The sequence below is a fragment of the Echinops telfairi genome, unplaced genomic scaffold (assembly GCF_000313985.2).
Source record: "Echinops telfairi isolate 266 unplaced genomic scaffold, ASM31398v2 ScPeMD7_60;HRSCAF=208, whole genome shotgun sequence".
Lineage (NCBI taxonomy): Eukaryota > Metazoa > Chordata > Mammalia > Afrosoricida > Tenrecidae > Echinops > Echinops telfairi.
Genome location: NW_022103958.1, coordinates 3,705,214 through 3,726,456, shown reverse-complemented (window position 1 = coordinate 3,726,456; position 21,243 = coordinate 3,705,214). Strand labels below are relative to the sequence as shown.

The window sequence follows — 21,243 nt, the reverse complement described above, 5'->3', positions numbered from 1 at the left end:
CACACACACACACACACACACACACACACACACACACACACACACACGATTTCTCATAAAATTACTCTGAAAAACTATACAAGGCTCATTTAGCTGAAAAACGATAGGGTTCGGTTAGCTGAGGGTTGGGGAAATGTTTATTCATGGTTTAGAGATCTGTATTTGTCTGGATAGACTAGAGAAACAAATTCAGACACTCATGTGTATAAGAAAGAACTTTCTATACAAGAGCAATTGAATCTTGAGAAACAGCCCAGTCCAGTTCAAGTCTATAAATCTGACATTAGCCCATATGTCTGATATCAATCTATAAAGTCCTCTTCACACTCATGAAACACATGCAATGATGCCGAATCCTGGAAGATCACAGCCAAGTGGGTGGAAAGTCTTGTTGATCCAGTGGCGGTTAGAAGCATCTCGACGCTGGCAGGGGTCTCCATGCGGCTCCTCCAGCTCTAGAGCACTAGTATATCTCCATGTGTCTTGTCAACGGAGATGTTTCTCAGGGAGTAAGCATGTGTGCTGCCTCTGGTGAGCTATTTATCTTCGTAGCACCTCCAAATGAGGTCATCAAGCTGTGATCTGATCTGATTAACAGGCTAAACTCTACCCCTTCACTCTTAATCCCCTCAAATTGACAACAGATTATGTAACTACCATAAGATCTGTAAGAATAGTATGGGGGAAAAAATAGTATGGGAGTGGTCTCTGACCTCTAACTTTACAAGAGAGAAAGAAGAGAATCATCATTAACATCAGCCACTGGCCAATTCCACCACTTTTTCCTCCTTTACCTGCCACCAGCTGCCCCTCCCCAGGCAAGCCCTCATTATGCTGGGTCAGGTAACTTATTGCAGTGACAACATGGAATTCACAGACAGTATTCACAAGTACGGGGTTTACTGGGAAAGGTAACAGGTTACAATTCAAGATCAGAAATACTCAGGATACAGTTCTTCCAGTCAAGAGTACCTTTCCTCAGCAGAACCACAGGCACACCTCTCTGTTCCTCCACTTCTCAGCCACACGGCCCTTTGCCTCTGTCCTGCTCCAGCCAGTGTTACGTAGCTCTTCGAGAACTGTGGATACATGTCCAACGGGCCTACTCCTGCCATAAGCCTCAAAGGCCCTGGGCCTAGTGTTGTAGATTAACTGCTTAGAAGCCACCTCCTCTGCCAGTGAGCCTTCCACCCAGAGACATTGGACTTGACTTGCTCTCTGCGCTGCCCATATGCTGGTTCCTGCCTTCGGTTCTTGGTGCCACTGCCTTTGCGGCTGCTTCTCCACATTTCTGTTCCGGGACGTCTGGCTCCTGGGTTAAGGAAGCTAATTGCACGGATCTTGAGGTCCAAGTAAATAGCTTTGCTCTTGGTTCTTTTTTTATGGGCCATGAGATCCTTGATGCCTGCTTTTGAGATGGCTCATTTCAAATGGCAAATCCTACCAATCCCCACATTAGAGTCCCACCTATCTTTCATGGTCTTACCTACTTATTTGATAGGGCTGGAAGAGCCATAATTCACCATCCCTGAAGATCACAGTTCCATCTTTGCAAAATTCAGCTCTGAAACCAGGGCCTCCAACCTGTTCTTTTTGAGTTGAGCCCCTGTTGACAATTTGCATTTTCATCCCAGATATACTGAATTTACATTTTTTTTTTTTTGGTTAGTTCAAGGACTGTTTGTTGGCCTTTAGGAGTGTTTTCCAGTCCAGTCTGTTGGGGCACCAAGGCCTGGCCCCAAAGTCTACCTTCGGCATTCCCTGGGGACCTCACTGCTCCATTCCCTTGCTGTTCTGTTGCACACCCTTAGTGTTTTGCCTCGGTGTGGCAGGATCAGATTGGGCGTAATTCCCACACTGTGTCTCCGATGTTGTCTCCTGCAGGGCTATGTGAATTTACATTTTAACAAGAGCTTCTGAACTTGGGGTCCAACTAGAATGTATTGCAAAGCCCTGCCTGGAACATCATTCCCATCAAATGCTAGTGCTTGTGGAGCCTTCCCAGGGTGATTATTAAAAGCTGTTGGCCTGTCTGTCTGTCTGGGTCATGCTTGACACCCATACACATTAGCACAGAACGGTGATCTTGCGTGTTCACCTTACTGAGAGCCTGCCCCAGAGGCTATTCTTTTCATCCTTTTGAAACCTTAAAAACACTTGACTCACATTTAATATATATTAGGCATGGCAGCCATTCAAATTAATTAATTTGGGGGTGGGGGTGGTGAAAGTATATGCAGTAAAACATAGGCACTGCTTCAACAGTTTGGATCTGTGTGATCCAGTGACAGATTTCAGATTGCTTATTTTGTTGGTTACTATTTTGGTCCTACGGTGTCGTTGATCTCAGGTAGATAACTCTGAAAGAACGTAGTGTTCAAGGCAAGCACTCTTTTTTTCCCTTTCCAAATAGTTTTATGGGTTTATACTTCTCATATCATACAATATAATCATTCAGTCATATTGAGAGAGTTTGTGCAATCATCACCACAGTCAATTTCACGTGTTCTTTTCATACTCCTTGTGATCTCTACATTTCCCTGTATCCTCTCCTGCCAATGATCAATGCAGGCACTGTCTCTATAGATCTGCCTATCCTGGGTTTCATATACAGAAAATCATACAAAACACTTAACAAGAAAAAAATATATATCAATGACTGGGAAAAACTTCAAGAAGAAAGCAGAAACTAAAAACAAACAACTTTAAAATCTGCCAAAAAGGGGGATCAAATGATGTTATTACATTTTAGCCTAACGATGTCGGCCATAATCAACTATAGAATGCTGTTTGGTAATGAGGCTGTTCACATGGGATCCTGCAAATGGATTTGGGGCTTCCACTGTCATCCACAGCCTTCTGCAAGTCAGGTGTTTACAGTTAAGCCCTCCTACCACCCCCTCCATCAGAATTGGAATTCATTATTTACAATACTTGAATCACACAGGCTGGTGTCCTTCTTCCATATGGACTCGATGGACGCCTCATTTAGATGGCAGCTTGCTTGAAGACAAGCCTTTAAGACCCAGACGCGAGTCTCTGATAGGCAGGCAGGCACCAGCTTCTTCACCACTTAAAGCTAGTGTTCTTAACCGAGCGAAACCAGAGTTTTAAAATGACTTCATGGGATAGTTTAGATTCAAGGCTTAAGAATTGTTTCTAGGCAATAGACTTAGGGGTTCACCCGGTCGCCATGGACTCTGTCGAGCTGGTTTCCATGAGAATCTGGAGTTCTGTTTCCCATTTGTTCTCTTCTTGATCGGGATCCTGATCTCTGATCCTCGGCATGGCATGCATTTTAAAAGAACAAATAACAGCTCACTGGATTTCTCAGAGTACATACTTTGCCTCGGGCCTCAGGAGTTGTTAGCCAAAATGGTAACTCACTCATTCGTGTGGGTTAACTCTGGAACCACACCAGACTCACTGGCAACACATGGATTTCGACTCTTAAGGACCCTATAGGACAGTAGACCTGCCTCTGGGATTCTGAGGCTCCACGTGGCTAAGGGAGCAGAAAGCTTCATCTTCCTCCTACCGACCGGCAGGCCATGGGTTAGTAGCCCATGCACTAGGCGACCAGGGCTCCTTTTGGAATAGAGAAGTCAAAAGCTGCTGGGCATGCTGAGATGCCTGCTGTTTAGATGTGGGACTCTCACAGTTGTAAGGTGCAGCTCTTGTCAGCCAGCTAGCCCAGAGAAAAGAAATCTTTTGGGCAGTGATTCGTGAATTTTAGTGCGCCCCTAAATTTTCTTGTCCTCTTGATCAAATGCAACCCCCCCCTCCCACCCCCCAGGCAGAAGCCCTAGGGATTCTGCTTGAGAAACTCAGGGATGGGGGCCCAGGCCTGGGGCTGTTTAGCAAGGTACCCACATGTTCCTAATTTGACTGGTGTGTGGGCTGCTTGCCATAAAACTCATGGTTTTTGTTTTGTTTAACTCATGGTTTTTTCACCAACTTTATATGGAGTTTTAAATATGGGCCTTCACTCTGAGGCAAAAAAAATCATCACCTCTGTGTTCTTAGCTGGAGGGTCTATTAAGCCTTGAAGAGAAATAAAGATGCCCATCCTGTAAGCTTTCTTTCACCTCTACCCTTGTTACTTTTTAAGGCCTTTATTGTCCTAAAGGAGGAACATTTGTTTTCATTTAAAAATGGTAAGACTTTTTTTTTTTTTTTGACCATCTATCTCCTTACAAAAGGAACCCTAAGGGTACAAGTTGGGCTGCTAACCACAAGGTTAGCAGTTCAAACCCACCAGACACTGAGGGGGAAAGATGGGGCTTCTGGTTCCTATAAAGATGTAGTCTCAGAAACTCTCAGAAACCCACAGAGGCAGTTCTATCCTGTCCTAGAGGTCAATACGAGTCTGTATCGACATGGTGGCAGAGTTGGGTTTTTTTTTTTTAATCTCAAGAACAGTGATTAAAGGGGAGTAAAATAAGCCCAGGAAAATCTAGTACTCCGAGCCTGTGGCTGGATCCTTCCACGGGTACCCTCCACAGGAACCCTCCATAGGTACTAGATGCAAACACATCTAGTGACACCAATTTTGCAGCTGAATTTCACACAGCTAAGATTTTTGAGCTGAAGATGCTAATGCCCAGAGGGGACTTTCAGAAGAACACTGGTAATCTTACGACCTATTTCAAACTTGGGGGCACAGCTGCTGCTGGATGAAAGTACAGGTCAGCCATTGTAAAGGCCTTTCTGTAAGACATTTTTGGGAAAACCATGTGTTCAAACTATAGTAAACCTTGAAACACACACACACGTGCTTTACTGCCTCTCTGGGCACTTCTTATACCCACGTCGTCAGGCCTCCCTCATTCTCTCTTCCATGCCGGCGGACCTGGCCAGGAGTGGAAGCAAGTTGGAGTTGAGCAGCTTCGGCTCAGTACCGTGGACATGACTGGTGTGCCAACCTTGACCCACCTGCAGAAAGGAGTGCAGTTCGTCCTCAAGTACCAGTCACTGGGCCAGTGTGTCTACGTACACTGCAAGGCAGGGCGGTCCAGAAGCGCCACCATGGTAGCAGCGTATTTAGTTCAGGTAGGCATGGCCTTTGTGGGCTGGCCTCATTCACGGGAGGTTTCTAGAACTTTCCTTAGCCCAGTCCTGCCAGTGGGCCTCTGTGGAAGGAGCCCCGCCCCCAGTTTCAGGCTGTGGGGTGGTGACGTGGGATCATAGAAAGTACCTGAGCTTTGAAGCCTGGCAGCCCCCAGCCTCCACCACCTGCCAGTGCTGTCGACCTTGGGCAGAAATTGAAAGTGGCTTTGCCTGTCTAGTGCGGGGTTCCCTTACACCGTGTCTTGCAGCCGGCATGAGCAAGTACGTACGTCACGTTCTGGCTTCCAGCAGGCGCTCAAAAACGGAGTTGTCCACTGCCAGCTGAAAGCTAGAAGTCCTCCTCATGAATAGCGGGTCAAGAAGTGTAGTACTGTCGATACCTCAGTCCTGGCCACTTCTAGCCCTCGTTATAAATAGCGGGTCAAGAACTCTAGCAAAAAAAAAAAAGAAATCTAGCATCATAGATAACTAATGGTCCTGTCACGTAGGGTGTGCAGACCCCTCCAAGTGCTTGAGGGTTAACATTCATAGACCCTTCATTGCTAAAACCACGGTTCCAAACGGAATTCTGCCCATCATGTTTTTATAAGTAGGTGGTAGGCTTTTCCAAATCTCAGGCAGAAGCGTGGCCCTCTAATCCACACCCTGCTGACTTTTTGCATCACCAGCCTGGCCCCTGCAGAGCCTTCCCCATGCCCTGTGTGTTCAAAGTAGAGAGATGGGCCTGACCATGTTTGTTCTGTTGATGGGTAAGTATACAGGGTGTCCACCACAAAGGCACTGATTGGCCAGTATGACTGCGGGTGTGCTGGAGGCAAGGCCGCAGGATATTCTGGACCAAATGAGAATCGAACCAGCAGGCTAGACACCTGCAATTTGGGGGTCTCGTTGCGTCCTAAGCCAGTCTCTATCCTTGGAACACAAGTATGACCCTCCTGATTATTTAAGTCCTGGTGATGAGTTGCAGCAATACCTGCTGTACACATTCCTTCCTAGTAATCTACCACCAGTCGTCCAGCCCAATTGGAAACTGAGTAGGCTTAGGTGTCTTGAACTCAGAATCTCAGCTCTTGTGTGTCCAACCTTCTTTCCCTAGGGTTTGGCAGAGTGAGAGTTGGGTAGAAAGATGGATTTGTTCATCCAGCCCCTTGCAGTGTCACGCAAACTGGTTGCCTGAGGTGGTGGTAGGATTCTATTTTTAAATCATGAGGCCTGCTTTCCAAGGTGTAATTCTGGGAGCCCTGTAACCCCCACAGCACATGGGGCAGCTCACGGGCGAAGGGCGCCTTTACACCTGCTCCTTTCTGCTTTCCAAACCCTACACTTCAGGTGCACAACTGGAGTCCAGAAGAAGCAATCCGCTTCATCAGCAGTATCCGGTCACACATCCACGTGAGACCTGGCCAGTTACAAGTGCTCAGGGAGTTCCACAGGATGACTGTAACAGCTGCACAGGAGACATCATGAAGTTCGAAGATGCGAAAGCGCTTAAGACAATCCTGCTTGCTACAGATTAAGAGTTTATCAGGACCAAAGGGGCCTAAGCCCAGACTCGCCATACCAGAAGCATGCTAGTAATGGATAATTTTGCCTTGTCGTCATTGCATTTTCCTGAAATAACGGTTTCATGGCTAGCAGATTCGGTGTGGCTTCGATTCCTGGGATGAGAAACTTGGGCCAGAGATGGGTGTGTCTTATTTTTGTGATGGGGCCATAGTATTAATTTCAACTACAAAATGGAGCGTGCCTAGTGATACTGGGCACCAGGAAAAGAGAAGCGCTCAGCTCTGGCTCAGCCGCTGTCCAGGCTGACTCCTCTGGCCCCGCGGTGTGGTGGGGTGTGGTGGCGGGGGCTTCCCCTCTATTTTGGAGCAGTGATTTTTATGTGGAAAGGATAGCTGGGATAAAATCAGTATTGCTGACTTAGAAATGTGTGGGTGTGTGATTAGTTCCCTTTAGGAAGTCAGCCCTTCAGAATTCCAACACACATACATACACGCACATGCCTTCTAAAACTTTATTTGTATTAACAGTACCTGGCTCTTGACTCAGCTTAGAGCCTGTAAAAGAGTAGAGTTTGGGGAAGAAAAAAAAAAGTTTCTACCAATTGGCAGGAGTCCTTTCTCCTTCTTTCTGGCTTATGCCCTTCCTACAGGAGTAGGAAGTATGTACCTCTTGCCAGGCTGGTGAGAAAACAATGGAAGGAACATCCTTAGGGGTTGACTTGCTGATGACACACACCTTCAGCCTCCTCCACTCTCCCACATAAAACCTGCAGGGAAACTCTACCACCTCATTATTTGTAGGAAAGAAAAGAGAGTTAAAAAAAACGAAAACCCAACTTACTGGCCACTTTGCAGGCTATAGACAAAAGTAGAATTGAGTATCTTTGTGTCTTGGGATCAAGGTGCTTCTATTTTACACTGATGGGGGGGGGGGGGCAGGTGGCAGGTGCTGTTTGTGTCTAAGGTCTGACTGAGAGCCAGCCTGCTCTCACTCTAGTGAGACAGGTTACCGGGAGAGGACAGCCAACTGGGGGCACTGGGGGTGAGGCACACACAGTTCAGGCAGCCAGCTGAGAGCAGCGGTTGAGGGCCTCAGACAACACCATGATGGGTTCAGGGAAGGGCTGAGGCTCTGCCTTCCTAATCAACACCATATTCTGAATTGGGGGGTGGGGGGGCCCATGGGGACACACAAGGGCTTGAGAGTTTGGATGGGTACAGAACTGAATGGGGGAGGGCACAGGAGTCCGTTGCTCCCCCCCTCCTCCCACAGCCTTAGGCCAACACAAACTGCAAATTGGTAAGCAGCACCTTAATGCCACTAGTGACGGTGACAGCTGAAGTGGCAGGGTCGAGCTTATAGGTGTTGGTGTCCCCCTTTCTGTACCGGTCCCGGAACACATAGATGCTCCCATTGCAGCTGGCGATCTTCCAGAGGGATGGGGCCGAGCTCCAGGCCTCGGGAAGGCAGAGCCTGGTGAAGCTGTCGAGCCGGGGATTGTAACAGACCAGCGCGTCCCCCTCGGCCACAATGAACACCAGGTCCTTGTGCACAGCCGCATGCATGCGACCGGCACAGGGCAGCGAGTAGGGCTTGACGTGGCACCTGTCGGTCTCGGTGTCAAAGCACTGGATGAGCCGGGATGGTTTGGTGAAGAAATCCAGGTCGTTCTCTTCCCCGCCTAGTAAGTAGATGACCCCGTTGAGGTTGGCGCCAGCTGCCCCGGACACAGCCACCTCCAGCTGCGTGGTCTCCGTCCATACATTATCAACTACCCGGTAGTAGATAACGGCGTTGGAGAGGGTGTCCTGCAGTGTCTTGCCACCCAGGGAGTATATGGCATCTTTCCCGGGCACCGACACAAGGGTGTGCTGCAGCCGGTCTCGGGGCAAAGGTGCGCACCATTCCCAGTCCACAGTGTCATTATTGCACTTCCACATGCGCCGCGGGATGGACCCACCCACCACATACAGATCTTCACCATGCTTGCAGGCTGCTGTGATCTGGTGACACAAGCTGTTTTGGCCACTTATACTGATGGAGTCGTCTTCTGCACAGTGCAAAGACACAGCCAACGAGTGGGTGCGACACGACTCTTTCCCGATCAGGTAAATGTGCACACTCTCCTCCGTTTCCTGTTGGCAAAATTACAAATGGCATCTCTCAGAGCCAGGCCAGCGTTCAGCTGGGTGCATATCCTTAAGGGCCCAGACCACATGCGATGATCTTGCTCTAACCTCCTCTCCTCTAGTCATGGGGTCCACCTGGCTCCTTCAGCCACCTCGGCAGGCTACTGGGGACTGAGACCCCTGCACTCAAACATGCAGGGCTCATCTGAGTGGGTGCTTCAGACGAGGACCTTGAACTGGTTCGTTCTGTCTGACACCTGAGAATCTGCCTTTCCACCTCAGACAGAATGACTCAGAATCCACAGGCTAACAAAATCTCCGGGTGATTCTTACAAGATTATCTCATAGCTGGAGGACAGTAAGGATCCTCAGGTTAAAATGTCCCTTCTGATTCAGCCCATCAGGTGGAAAGGCAGTTTCTCTGCAAGGATCTAATGGGAACGAATGGCTTTGGAGCTCTGCTTCTGATGTGGAAGAAAACAATCCAATGAAAAGAGTTTCTTCAAGGAGCTCAGTGGCTAGTGGCGTCTGTGGGCTCTGAAACCTCTTCTCCAGCTCCAATTATCTTCAAGCCAGATGTGACTTATTCTGCTGGCCAAGTGCATGCTCACAGGGTCTCAGATCTTACGGAACTGGTCTTACCTTCAAGTTGGTCCTGAGAGACTCGGCAAAAGCCTCTCTTTCTTCTTTGTTAAAGTTGACCCAGGTTTCTATGGCCTCTGTTGGGTTCTGGGAACAGGGAACTCCATCTGTGAGCACCAGAGGAGAGGCACCGTTAGTGACAATGCAAAGGGACACACACGTTTACCCTGCTTGTCATTTACTTAGAAAGGTATATGTGCTGTCTTTTTAAAAATTATTTTATTTTTTAATCATTTTATTGGGGGCTCATACTTTTATCACAATCCATACATATATCAATTTTGTCGAGCACATTTGCACAAATTCTCGCTTTATGTCTTATGTAAGACAGACACGTTGGGCTGGAATCCACAAGGTCAACAGTTCAAAACCACCACCTGCTCCACAAGAGAAAGATGGAACTTTCTACTCCTATAAAGGGTCAGTCTTGGAAACCTACAGGGGTTCTACTCTGCCCTTTAGGGCTGCTATGCTTCGGTATTGACTAGATGGCAGGGAGTCTGGTTTTTGGCATATTTGTATAATACCTATTTTAGATATTAGATAAAATATACTCACATGGGAAAATTGTAAGTATGCCTAAGACAGCCTTGTTTCATCAAAATGGATGGCTTGTGTATGTGTGTGTACACACACACACACACACACACACACACACACACTCCTATTTTCCACAGGAGCAATCTGCTACTATAGACTTAAGGGCTCACAGCTAAAGCCCTGCTAGGCCTCAGGTACAGGGTCAGGAATCTTACCTAAAGTTGGCTCGTCAGTCTAAAAGCTTTGTGCTTTCACTACCTTGACTCAATTTACTTGAGAAACTAGTTCCACAGGTACCTGCAGAGTGCAGGACAGATATGAACACGTATACACAGTTAAGAGTAGATTCTAAGTACAAACCGTTCCACGCTACCTCTGATTTGCCCGACTGCTTCCTTGGGAAGGGCGTCTCTGACAGCAGACACACTGCCTCTCCAGCCCACCTCTCTCTGAAGGGCCCTGCAGCCCTACCAGGTATACCATAATGCAAAGGAGCACCAAGACGCCTGAGCTTGCCAATCTCTGGCACAGCCTCTGACCATACCCAAGTCGGCGGGTCTGAGGTGCCCTCTCGCCAAACTCACCCGAGATGATATCAGTGAGCAGATGGTGGGACAAGTGGAGGAACTCCTCTGTGCCTTGCAGCTGGGCCAGGTGGGTCTTGGCATAGTGCTTGGCAGCAGCATAGAGCTCAGAATCACTGTGCCGATCTGCCAGCCACATCACCTGCAGGCAGTTTCCCACCTGCACCGTGCGGGCCAAGAATCGAGAGCATTCCTCAAAGAGAGATGTCAACTGATACATGTCTGACACCTCATAAATCTCCTGCAGCTCGTCGGCTCGCAGTTTCACAGTCCCATGGTAGATGAAATCAACCAAGAGCCGGAAAACAGACTCGCTGACATCCTGCAGCACAATCACCCGGTTGTGGGCCTCCTTCAGGTTGGAGGTGAACATGGACCGGAAGAAGCAGCTCTGGGCTGAGAGCACCAGCCGGTGCAGCTGAAACTCTCGGCCTTCCACGGAAATGGTGACGTCGGCAAAGAGCTCCTCTTCCAGACACAGTTTCATGATCCCCTTTGCCACCCGGCCCGAGTGCGACCGGTCTTTGAAAGTGTAGTTCACAAAGTAGTTCTCGTCCATGGACGCTCCGGGCTCCTCGGGGGACTCCATGGCGGTTGACCTCTCTCTCTGCCGGCTGTCTGCAAAGCAACACCACCCTCAGTAACTCGCTCGGGGGACCCACGGCCCCCACCCGCCGAGGGCGGCGGGAGCCCCGCTTGGCCTTACCCTAACGTGCCCAGGAAGTAAGTCGCTGCCCGCCTCCGACCCAGACTGCGTTCGTGGCGCGGTGGCCTCCACCCCCAACGAGACCGATAAAAGCCCCGCGAAAACACGAAGCAGGCACTCCGCGAGGTTAACCAGCGGCTGGGGGTGGCGGTGAAAGCGCAAAAGCAGGGAGCTACCGGCGGCCTACGCTCTGGCCGGCGCACTGACCCAGTGGCTCGCGGCGGCCAAGTCGGGAGGACGCGAGCAGCCGAACCGGGCATAAAGGACCCCCACATCCTGGGGGCCGGGGCTCTCCGTCCCCAACTCCGGGGAGCCCAGCTTCTTCACTGAGAGGCTCGCCTGGCAGCGCCACATCTTCTCTTTGCTGCGCCGCCACCCCCCGGCTTCCTCGCTCGCCCCGGGGCCGCCCACGGCTCCGTGCCCGACCCGCGCTCCTCGGAGGCCCGGCCCCCGGCGGCCCCGCGCCACCTGGAGTGGCCTGGGAAGCGGTCGCCGGGGAAACCGTCGGCGCCCCGGTCGGAAGCTGGGCTGGGGGGCCCGGGGTGAGGGGAGGGGAGCCGGCGGCGCGTCCCCGCGCCTGCCCCTCCTCTCCCGCGGCCGGCTCGGCGAGGCCCTCGCCTTCGCCCCCGCCTCCGCCGTCCGGAGCAGCTAACGCGGCGCTTACCTCACCGCTTCCACACCTGCCCGCCTCGCTTTCTCACCTGCGCGCCGTCCTTTCATACCGGAGACCGGAACCCCTGCTTCCGGCCTTCTGGGTCCGCCCGGAAGGCGATCCGCTGCACACTCGCTTCCGGTCCGTGCCCTTGGGGCTCCGTGTCCGGGCAGGTTGTTTGCCCGGCTGCCGGGTCTGCGTCCGGGGAACATGGCGGCGGCGGCGGCGCGGGGCTGGTGGCGAGGCCTCGTGGGGGCCACGGCGCTGGCCCGGGGTGAGCGAGGGAGAGTCGGCAGGAGCCGGGGCCAGGAGCAGCGGGGCGCCCGGGGGAGGGAGCCCCAGGGGCCTCACCCCGCGCGTCTGTGCCTTTCTCTCCGGTGCAGGGGCCCGGCGACCCTCCGCACTGTCGCTGCCTGTGAGGACAGCGAGCGGCCAGGCCGACACGCGCCGTGAGTATGTGTGGGCAGCGCGCCTCTCCAGACAGCAGGCGGCAACCCCTGCGAGCCAGTGCCCTTGGACGGGATGCCCTTCCCTGCATCCTCCTGGAGACCTGACTGCAGTGATCCTCCCCCGCAGGCAGAATCGGCCACTTCCCATGCCCGTGGGAGCCCCTGTCATGGCCTTGTTGGCCCCACATGAACGATCGAGCTACTGATTGGTCGGGTTTGTGCCAAAAACACTGTTGAAAGAAACTAAAAGGGGAAAAAAAATCGTTCACCCTGAGCACCTACTCAGTGTCAGGGCCTTCCTGAGCGTTTCCAATATCTGATCTTAGGTGACCCTCACAACAACTTTCTGAGAGAGAGGGCGTTATGAGCCCCATGTTAGACGGATACAGTCCAGACAAGGAACTCGCCCAGAGCCATAGAACCAGCCACAGAACTGGTGCCGGACCTGGCAGCCCTGGGGCCCAGAACCAAAAAATGCTTCACCTTGGCTCTGCACCCTGGGATTAACGAGTGCTTCGGTGAACGGGCAGACACACAGGTTACAGTCAACACAGTCTGATTGGGAGTCTGGAAATCTGGCCTCTCCCCCTTTCGGGGCTTCGTAGATAGCCAGGCATGGTTTCCACTAGCTCATCTGTGAGGGTTCTTCAGCCTTAAGAACCGACTCTGAGGCAAGTGTTAAGGAGGAAGTATTAGAATGTCTGATTCCTACCCTCCAGGGCAGGAGCCAGGCCTTGGGGGGGTTAGCACACTTGCAGGCCCAGTGAGGAAGAGCCACCAGACTGGTAATAAAGGGAGTCTTCGTGGACTGGGCACTGGAGCTCCCATCTTTCTCTGAGGCTTCATTCACCCCCTACCCCCCTTTCTCAAGGTTCTACAGTGAGTCCTACAGGCAGGACGCACAGCTGGCTGGTGCCGGTTCCTTTGCTAAATGTGCCATTTCCTTACAGCCACTGTCAGGCCACGGAACGACGTGGCCAACAAGCAACTCGCGGCTTTCGGAGAGTATGTGGCTGAAATCCTGCCCAAGTATGTGCAGCAAGTTCAGGTACTAATCCAAAGGTTGGATTTTGACCCTGCCCAGCCGAGCCGGGCTGTGGAAGAAAGGGCTGGTGACTGGCTTCCGTAGATGATCATTATGAAAACTGCATGGAGCTTGGTAACACATGGGGAACTGTGAGTGGAAATCAGCTCTGCGGCAGTGAGTTTAATTGTGGTTTGGGGATCTAGAAAGAACTATCTCCCCAGGGTTGCAGCTTCAAGGTAACCACAGGACTCCACCGTTCCCAACGTGGGCTTACCCCAGGTAATTCCACCTGAAGGTAGCTGGAGTCTTTGTTTCCCACCTACCCTGCCTGTGCCCGTAGGTGTCCTGCTTCGATGAGTTAGAGATCTGCATCCACCCTGATGGCATCATCCAGGTGCTGACTTTCCTCAGGGATCACACCAACGCACAATTCAAATCCTTGGCCGACTTAACAGCAGTGGACATCCCAACCCGGCAAAACCGTTTTGAGGTGAGCCAGACATTTCTGAGAAGCCGCCTTAGTTCGATGTGTTTACCTGTGAGTACTTACTGCTCATGCTCCATATGTAGACCTGGGGGATCGAGAGAGAAAGAACATCTGTGATGTGCCCTCCAGAAGCCCCCCTATTCCAGTGAGGGGGAAAGACACCGGATAGGTGGAATGTTAGAGCGACGCTAGAAGAACACAGAGAGAAACTTAGCATTGTCTGTAAGACTTCTTGGAAGAGCGGGGGGAGAATTGAGAGTGGATGCCCAGGAGTCCAGCCAGGAATTAGGCCAGTGAGGGTGAGGTGAGGGATCACAGTGGCTTCCCAGACAAGGACCTTAGCTCATTTCGGGAGCAGCTACAGCTGTGGCCTAGGGCTCTGAAAGTGCAGGCGGTTTGAGTTAGGAAGGAGCTCTGTTCCTGAGTGTCTTTCAGTTGAAAGTGTAGGTAACACAGGACAGGTGCATAAGGTTCTTATTTAGCGTGCCTTCAGGGCAAGGAAAAGGAGCCCCGGTGGCACTAACTGGCGGGCCTTGGGCTGCTAACTGCAAGGTCGTCATTTCAAACCCACCAGCTGGTTCGTGGGAGAAAGAGGAGGCTGTGCTCTCCTGTGAAGATTGATAGCCTTGGAAACCTAATATGGAGGGCCAGTGTAAGGCAGTGGGTTCAATGATTTAAAAGCTGAAAATGCATCAAACAGGTGATTGTAATGAAGAACTAGTTGTGAGGAGGGGTTGGTTTAAAGTAACGACAGATTTGCATACCATTAAAGGGCCAGCAGTGTCTTCAGATGTTCATAAAGTGGGGACTTGGTGTATTCATCAATAATGGGTCATCTTGAGGCTTTAAACGCCAGAACAGAAGGGCTGTTGGCAGAGTAGAGACCAAGCCATTCCTGTATCCTCACTGCCGATGCTCCCACTCAGGGACCCCCCACCCCAGCCCCTCGGCCTGAGAACTCCCTCTGTTCTCCCTAGATTGTCTACAATCTGCTGTCTCTGCGTTTTAACTCACGGATCCGGGTGAAGACCTACACAGATGAGCTGACCCCCATTGAGTCCGTTGTCTCTGTGCACAAGGCCGCCAACTGGTATGAGAGGGAGGTGAGTGTCAGGCATGGCAGGCAGGACAGGCCTTGTGTAGTGCGGGGACCACGGGTGCCTGAGGTCTCTCTCTCTCTCTCTCCTAGATCTGGGACATGTTTGGAGTCTTCTTTGCCAACCACCCTGACCTGAGAAGGATCCTGACAGACTATGGCTTTGAGGGACATCCTTTCCGGAAAGACTTCCCCTTATCTGGCTACGTTGAGGTAGGAGTCTTGGAAATGGGATGGCAGCCTCGGGGAGGGACTGGCTGGGCCTTTGAGGGCCCCCAAGCATGGCAGGAAATGTGGGTTAAAAGCACGGGCTGTGGATTTGAACCCTAGCTTCAAATCTATGGGGCAAGTTACTCTTTCTCTATGGTTATGTTTCCTCAGCTAGAAAACGGGAGTAGGAATAATCCTTACCGGTTTGTAGTAGTAGTGAGCGATGTGTGTGTAAAGTCTGGTGATGTGTGTGTAAAGTCTGGTGCGTTGCAAATGCTCTGGTTGTTAGCCATGGTTATTGTCATTATCACGGCACTTGAGGACACTGGTCTTTTCCCAAGGTCTGAAAGTGGAGGTTCATGTGATCCTGGCCCGGATCCCCAGGGAGGCAGCTCCTGGGAAGACACTTAACTGGTTGGCCCTAGAGAGTGACCACAGGGCCATTATGAAGAATGCCAGTGGTTTGCTTTGCCCTTCAGGTGCTGCAGGGTTTTCATTAGCTGAGAGATGGTCTGTTGGGTACCTATGTACCCGCATGCCTTTTCTAGCCAGGAACGTGTCCGAAATGCGGCGATGTCCCCCTGCTCTGTCAGCCCCCGGATGCCGTTTTCTGGGCCCTGCACGCTCTTCATTTCTCACCAGTAACTAGGCAGAGCTGCTTCCCTCTCTCCCATTCACTCACCTGGTCCCTGCTGTCTCCCTTCCCCGCTTTGCCTCTTCACCCCAGCACCTGATCGTTGTCCCCGTCCTAGCCAGCTGATCCTCCAGTAAGGAAAAAGATGGTGCCAAATTGACTTCAGTGCCTCGGACCCTGACAGTGGAGAGTGTCAACATCACATGTCTCGAACTTGCCTGCTTACCAGTTATTCTTTACCGTCAGCCACTGCCTGCTGCCCTAATCTGGGGCAGTGAGTGTGTCATCAGGAGTCAGCTCTGCGGACAGGGAGCTCCAAGTGAGAGTGGGGCGTGGTTTAGGAGCCTCTAGCATTAGCTGGCTAGGAGCTGACCCTGGTGAACATACTGACAGCCCGGGAAGAGGCTGGCTCTGGAGCCAAGGACAGAGTGAAAGGCCTGGGTCAGAGACTGGTGGTCTTGTGAGAGCGGGCTCAGTAGTGGCCGTGGCCAGCACATCCTAGTGTTCAGGCCTGTTTCTTTTCCCGCAGCTACGCTACGATGATGAAGTGAAGCGGGTGGTGGCTGAGCCGGTGGAGTTGGCCCAGGAGTTCCGAAAGTTCGACCTGAACAGTCCCTGGGAGGCTTTCCCTGCCTATCGCCAGCCCCCGGAGAGTCTCAAGCTTGAGGCTGGAGACAAAAAACCCGAAGCCAAGTAGCTCCAGGGAAGGCATGTGGATCCTAGAAATCGTCCCATCTATGATTATCCATGTAAATAAAGTCCTTTGTGACTCACTGTGTCCCTTGTCTGTCCATGTGTGTATGGGCATGCTTTGGCTAGGCAGAGGGGCAGGCTGCTGGCTGTGGTTCTTCCTTGCTCCAAACTCTCCTAGTCCACGAGACGGCAGCTATCGAGGTGGCTGAGAGGAAGCATGAGCAACTTCTGGAGAAAGCCCCTTGTTACAACAGACTGCTAGGCGGCAGCTGATGGATCCCAGAGGCTGTGTGGAACATCAACAGGGCTCTGAGTCTCACCTCCGGTCCAGTTCCATGCCCATGCCCTGCTCCCTGCAGGTCTGGCCTGAGAGTTGGCAGGCAGAGGTCTCAGGCTGGGGCAAAAACACGGAAGCTGCAGATCTGTCTGCCTTCCAGGGGACACTGCTCCCGACCCACTCTGCCCTTCTGATGCGCTTGGCGGTAAGGGGCTCCCTGGAGGTGAGGCGGGGTGGGGTGTTGGCTCTGGGATGTTTTGGGAGTGAGGACAGTAAGTTCGTGTGCTTCTGGGCTGCTGTTAGGAACACGGGAGGGCAAGCTAGAGCTATTTGCTACCCTGCACCTTGTTTCTATTAACCGAGCAGCCAGCCCATCTGGGCAGGAACAGGATGAGGGAGCCAACAGCCGCAAATTCCCCATTTCCAAAGGATGGAAAGGCCTTGGGAGGCCACAGCCAGCTCTCCCTGTTAAGCACTGGAGACTAGCGCACAAAGCAGGGAGTGCTGACGCGCCTGCAGTGGAAAGCTGGAGCCCAGTGTGACAGACGGCTGGCGGGGCACAGTGAGGATGCTGCAGTTCATGTGGCTGGGGGTGGCTGGCTGCCTCCTTCTCCCTGGGGTGGCTGGAACTCAGCCCCAGGCAGGTATGGGAACGATGCTTGGGAGATAAAGGAGACTGTCATTGGGCTCTGAGCTGAGCAGGGTGGAGAAAATGCAGGCCCGGTGGGGCACAGGCTGACCTGTGCCGGGAGTCGGAACATAATGGTGTGGACCCACTCCCAGAACTGGGAAGGTCTAGGTACAGCCAAGGGAAGTGGCCCGTGGTGCCCTTAATGCTAGCCCTGGAGGAGATTGGCCCTGAGTTTATGGCAGGTAGTAGCCAAAGCAGGGCCATTTGACATACCTGGGCTGGGGACAGTTCATTCTAAGGCTCTGACACCCTGGGGTGTGGGAGGGAGAAAGCTGAAACACACCCAGGACTGCCTTGTGCCTGGCCCCCCTCTAAGGAGCAGGTCTTCTACTTAGGCAGCCTTGCTGACACTGTTGAATTGTACTGTCCCTAGAGCAGAGGAACAGGGATGGAGGTAAAGGGTTTTGTGACCAGCTGGCCTGAAATTGCTGACCACAGGAATTGTGGGAGGTGGAGGAGGCATGGTGTGTGTGTGTGTGTGTGTGTGCATATGAGGGGGTGCCCCCCCCCCAAAATAGGCAAAAACTGCTGGGCAGAACTTTCGTAGTACGAATTTTTCCCTGCTAGGTAAGCATTGAGCAACTTGCTCTTAGTGCACCCAGTGGTGTTACCTGGGAAGGTTCTCTCTGGTCACAGTGAATTTTTTCCTAAAAGTTTCCCTGGAACCTCCTTTTAAAAATGTGATGGGTCCTGAGTTCGTACCTCAGAGGGGGCACCAAAAAATAAAAAAAAATAAAAATGTGATGGCCGATTTAAGAGAACAGGGTGCAGCTGTGAAATTTTGTTTGCTGCTCAGGAAAGATGTCACAGAAACTGTTGTGATGACAAACCTCATCCACCAGGTCAGACTGTTAATCAAGCTTTCTATTTAGAGGCTCTGAAAAGATTGCCTAACAGTGTGTGACAAAAAAAGGCCTGATTTGTGGCAGATGGGGGACCGGTTTTGCCACCACGACAATGCACCTGCTCACACAGCCATCTCAGTGTGCCAGTTTTCGGCAAAAAACAGCATGCCTTTCTTGCCCCACACACCTTACTCACTCCATTTCCACAAATAAAGAGGGACATGAAAGGAAAGCGATTTAACGATGTAGAAGAGGAGAAGAACAAAATGAGGGTGTGGATTGTGATAAGAGCTGTAAGAGCCCCCAGTAAATGATTAAAATAAAAGTGAGAGTGGTGCCGTCAGCAATCTAAACAGATGAGTTTGAAAAATCTTTTCAAGAATGGAATCACAGATTTGACAAACGTGGTAAAGGTCATGGCAAGTACTTTGAAGGTGATAAGGTTGTTTTGTAAAATGTAAATACTTTGGGGGAAAATTGTGGGTTCTTTTTTGGGGGGTACCCCTTGTATATGTGTGTACATGTGAATGGGGAGGCACATAGAATGGTATCCCTGTCCTTTTAGAGCTAGAACATCTAGGGACCCCTACCTGACAGCAAAGGGCACCCCTGGGGAGCTGGGGTATCCAGAGTGAAGCGTGTCAGGGGCCTGGCTTCTCTCTCTGCTCCAGGGCAGCCTGCAGACAGCGACAGCATGGGAGATGGCCTGCAGGAACCAGAGGCCCCAGAAGTGATGTTTGAGGTCTTTCCTCCCAGCCTGGGGCATGGGTGGGAATGTCCAGAGGTGCCCCAGCTTGGGGTTGGGAAGGGCATGTCTCTGGGAGAGGGGAGGGCAGCCCAGCATGAACCCTACTGCCTGCTCATGGCCTTGCCCCCTAAGCCCAAGCCCACCCCTGACCTGGCTCTCCTTGCAGTTACTCTGGGCCGGGCTGGAGCTGGATGGCAGGGGGCAACTGCACATTCAGGATGAGGAACTGGCGTCCACCCACCCAGGCCGCCGCCTCAGCCTCCTCCTGCAGCACTGGGTGCCCAGCGACGTGGAGGGTGTGGAACAGCGGCTGCAGCAGCTGCAACACCTGCGCGAGGGGCCTCCTCTGAGCCCCTGGGAGTTTCAGCAGCTGCTCCTCACAGGCCTGTCCTGTGTCTATCGGCTCCACGCGGCCAGTGAGGCAGAGGAGCGGGGCCGCTGGGCCCAGGCCTTTGCCCTCCTGGCCCAGGAAACACTCTGGGACCTGTGTAAGGGTTCCTGCCCCCAGGACCAGCTACCTTCACTGGGGCCCTAGGCCTTGACCTTTAACCCCTTCCCCTGACCCTCCCTCCCACCTGTCCTTATCCCTTGCCCCCAGCACCCTCTTGGACCTAGACCCAGTCAGGGTGGGAACTTCCACCAGGCCCCTTCTATACTTCTTACCATGTCCAGGTCTGTGTTTGACTTATACTCTGGACCGTCCTGTATCCCCCAGCCCCTCTCTCTCTGAGCCTTGCTGGGCTGACAGCCAGGGCTCTGGGTCCCAGGCAGCAGGTGCAGGGCGAAGGACAGGCCTTGCTGGCAGTGTAAATGTGTGTGTGATGGGGTCAAGAGTCAGGCTTGGCAGAGATGCTAAAAGGCCAGGTGTCCCCAGGTATCGATCCAGCCCAGTCCCTGCCCTGTCTACCTGGCAGATGGTGAGAGTGTGTAGGTTCTGCAGGAATCCTGTCACTTAACTCTTTAGATGGCACTTTTACACCCAACCAAGGCTCTGGGGGTCCCTGAAACACCACGTGTCCATGTAGGTTAGGAGAGACTGGAGTTGAGGCATTCTGTCTGTTGGAGGAGTGGAGCAATGGGGGAAGGGGGGATCTGGAGCTGAGATCAACATCTTGGAAGAGGAAGGGGCTGAGGGGGCAGACATGGCGTCCAGGTGACACGACTGGGGCTGGGTCAGGGGCAGCCCTGATCCCATAAAGTCCTTCCCATAAAACGTTCTGTTCTGGCCTCCTGAGTCTCCATCCTTCTCTGTGCGAAGCTGTCTATCTTCCGCCCGGGGCAAGCCATCCTCCCATCCTGGGAAGGCCAGGTGTTGGGACAACCAGGGGTCACCTCCCCCTCCAGTTCTCCCCACCCCAACCCCTCCATCCACCATTCCTTGCATCCCACATCCCCAGGGCAGGGGAGGTCACTGGTTCTAAGGAGGAGGATGTGAGCTACACCAGGAGTCGCCAGCCCCAGAGTGAGCCAGCAGAGAGAGGGTCAGACCGAAGGGCTGCAAATGCATTAGTGGGAGTCAGGACGTCAGCACATTCCCTGGTTGGCACCCACTCAGGGTCTGACCGAATTCTGACCACCTCTGCCCCGCCCACACCCACTGGGCGCCTGCGGGGGTCCGGGCCACCTTCCCTCTGCCCGAAGCGGCACAGTCCCGACAGAGCACAGGACCCGCGGGGAGACAGAGGCCGGCGCTGGCCCACTTTATTGGCAGAGTCCAGCGGCGCTGGGCAGGCCGTCATGCTCGCGCCGGCGGGGAGTTCGGGCCCAGACTCGGCATGCAAGGCCCCGGGCCGCACGGGGCTCCTCTCCGCCCGGGCTCAGAGCTCCGGGAGCCCGGCACCCGGCGGACGGGCGGCGACGTCGGGGTCGGGGTCGGGGTAGACCAGGAAGCCGGAGAAGGTGATGTACTTGCCGTGGTTGCTGTAGGCGCCGTAGCCGTCGTGGTCGTGGCTGAGCAGCCAGACGGCGTCCCCGCGCCGCAGGGCCAGCATCACGCTCTGGCTCTGCATCTCGCGGCGCCGCGACGCGCCGTCGTCGTAGATCATGGCCTGCACCTGGTCGCGGTTCTTCATCAGCTTCACCGAGAGCGTCTTGCGCGGCAGCTTGCCCAGCGTGAAGGAGAAGAAGTAGGCGCCGGGCAGGCGGCAGCGGAACACGCCGGCCTCCGCGTCGAAGTCGCCGCCGATGTTGACCAGCTCGGTGTCGAAGGCCAGCGGCCGGTGGCGCGGCCCGGGGTCCGCGTCGGAGCCCACCAGGC

At 53.0% G+C, this 21,243-nt stretch overlaps 5 protein-coding genes across 7 annotated transcripts in view; 3 read left to right on the top strand and 2 right to left on the bottom strand.

Moving 5' to 3' along the window:
• The window catches only part of PTPMT1 (protein tyrosine phosphatase mitochondrial 1), an 8,933-nt gene extending 1,937 nt beyond the window's left edge, over positions 1 to 6,996 (top strand). The window contains exons 3-4 of the mRNA XM_045291119.1: positions 4,861 to 5,052; positions 6,400 to 6,996. Coding sequence (XP_045147054.1) covers positions 4,861 to 5,052; positions 6,400 to 6,537 — 330 coding nt within the window. The 3' untranslated portion in view covers positions 6,538 to 6,996. The remainder of the gene's footprint in view (positions 1 to 4,860; positions 5,053 to 6,399) is intronic.
• A 77-nt stretch (positions 6,997 to 7,073) lies between these two features.
• Positions 7,074 to 12,025, bottom strand: KBTBD4 (kelch repeat and BTB domain containing 4). 2 transcript variants are annotated; one of them, XM_004708367.4, is made up of 4 exons: positions 11,879 to 12,025; positions 10,472 to 11,089; positions 9,348 to 9,454; positions 7,074 to 8,711 (listed from the first exon to the last, which is right to left on the bottom strand). In XM_004708367.4, exons 1-4 carry the CDS (start codon positions 11,895 to 11,897, stop codon positions 7,851 to 7,853), a joined length of 1,605 nt encoding a protein of 534 aa, XP_004708424.1. In that variant the 5' UTR covers positions 11,898 to 12,025; the 3' UTR covers positions 7,074 to 7,850. The 2 variants fall into 2 exon arrangements, with proteins under 2 accessions (XP_004708424.1, XP_045146787.1); XM_045290852.1 differs by lacking the exon at positions 11,879 to 12,025 and adding an exon at positions 11,385 to 11,512.
• Positions 12,025 to 16,510, top strand: NDUFS3 (NADH:ubiquinone oxidoreductase core subunit S3). 2 transcript variants are annotated; one of them, XM_004708368.3, is made up of 7 exons: positions 12,025 to 12,103; positions 12,213 to 12,278; positions 13,229 to 13,326; positions 13,646 to 13,795; positions 14,770 to 14,895; positions 14,982 to 15,101; positions 16,262 to 16,510. In XM_004708368.3, exons 1-7 carry the CDS (start codon positions 12,040 to 12,042, stop codon positions 16,427 to 16,429), a joined length of 792 nt encoding a protein of 263 aa, XP_004708425.1. In that variant the 5' UTR covers positions 12,025 to 12,039; the 3' UTR covers positions 16,430 to 16,510. The 2 variants fall into 2 exon arrangements, with proteins under 2 accessions (XP_004708425.1, XP_045146788.1); XM_045290853.1 differs by lacking the exons at positions 12,025 to 12,103; positions 12,213 to 12,278 and adding an exon at positions 12,450 to 12,492.
• Positions 16,511 to 17,781: 1,271 nt separating this feature from the next.
• FAM180B (family with sequence similarity 180 member B) lies at positions 17,782 to 19,589 on the top strand. Its single transcript, XM_045291118.1, has 3 exons — positions 17,782 to 17,787; positions 18,819 to 18,980; positions 19,153 to 19,589. The coding sequence occupies exons 1-3, from the start codon at positions 17,782 to 17,784 to the stop codon at positions 19,519 to 19,521; spliced, it is 537 nt and encodes a 178-aa protein (XP_045147053.1). The 3' UTR covers positions 19,522 to 19,589.
• Positions 19,590 to 20,661: 1,072 nt separating this feature from the next.
• The window catches only part of C1QTNF4 (C1q and TNF related 4), a 25,431-nt gene continuing 24,849 nt past the window's right edge, over positions 20,662 to 21,243 (bottom strand). The window contains exon 4 of the mRNA XM_004708440.2: positions 20,662 to 21,242. Coding sequence (XP_004708497.2) covers positions 20,804 to 21,242 — 439 coding nt within the window. The 3' untranslated portion in view covers positions 20,662 to 20,803. The remainder of the gene's footprint in view (position 21,243) is intronic.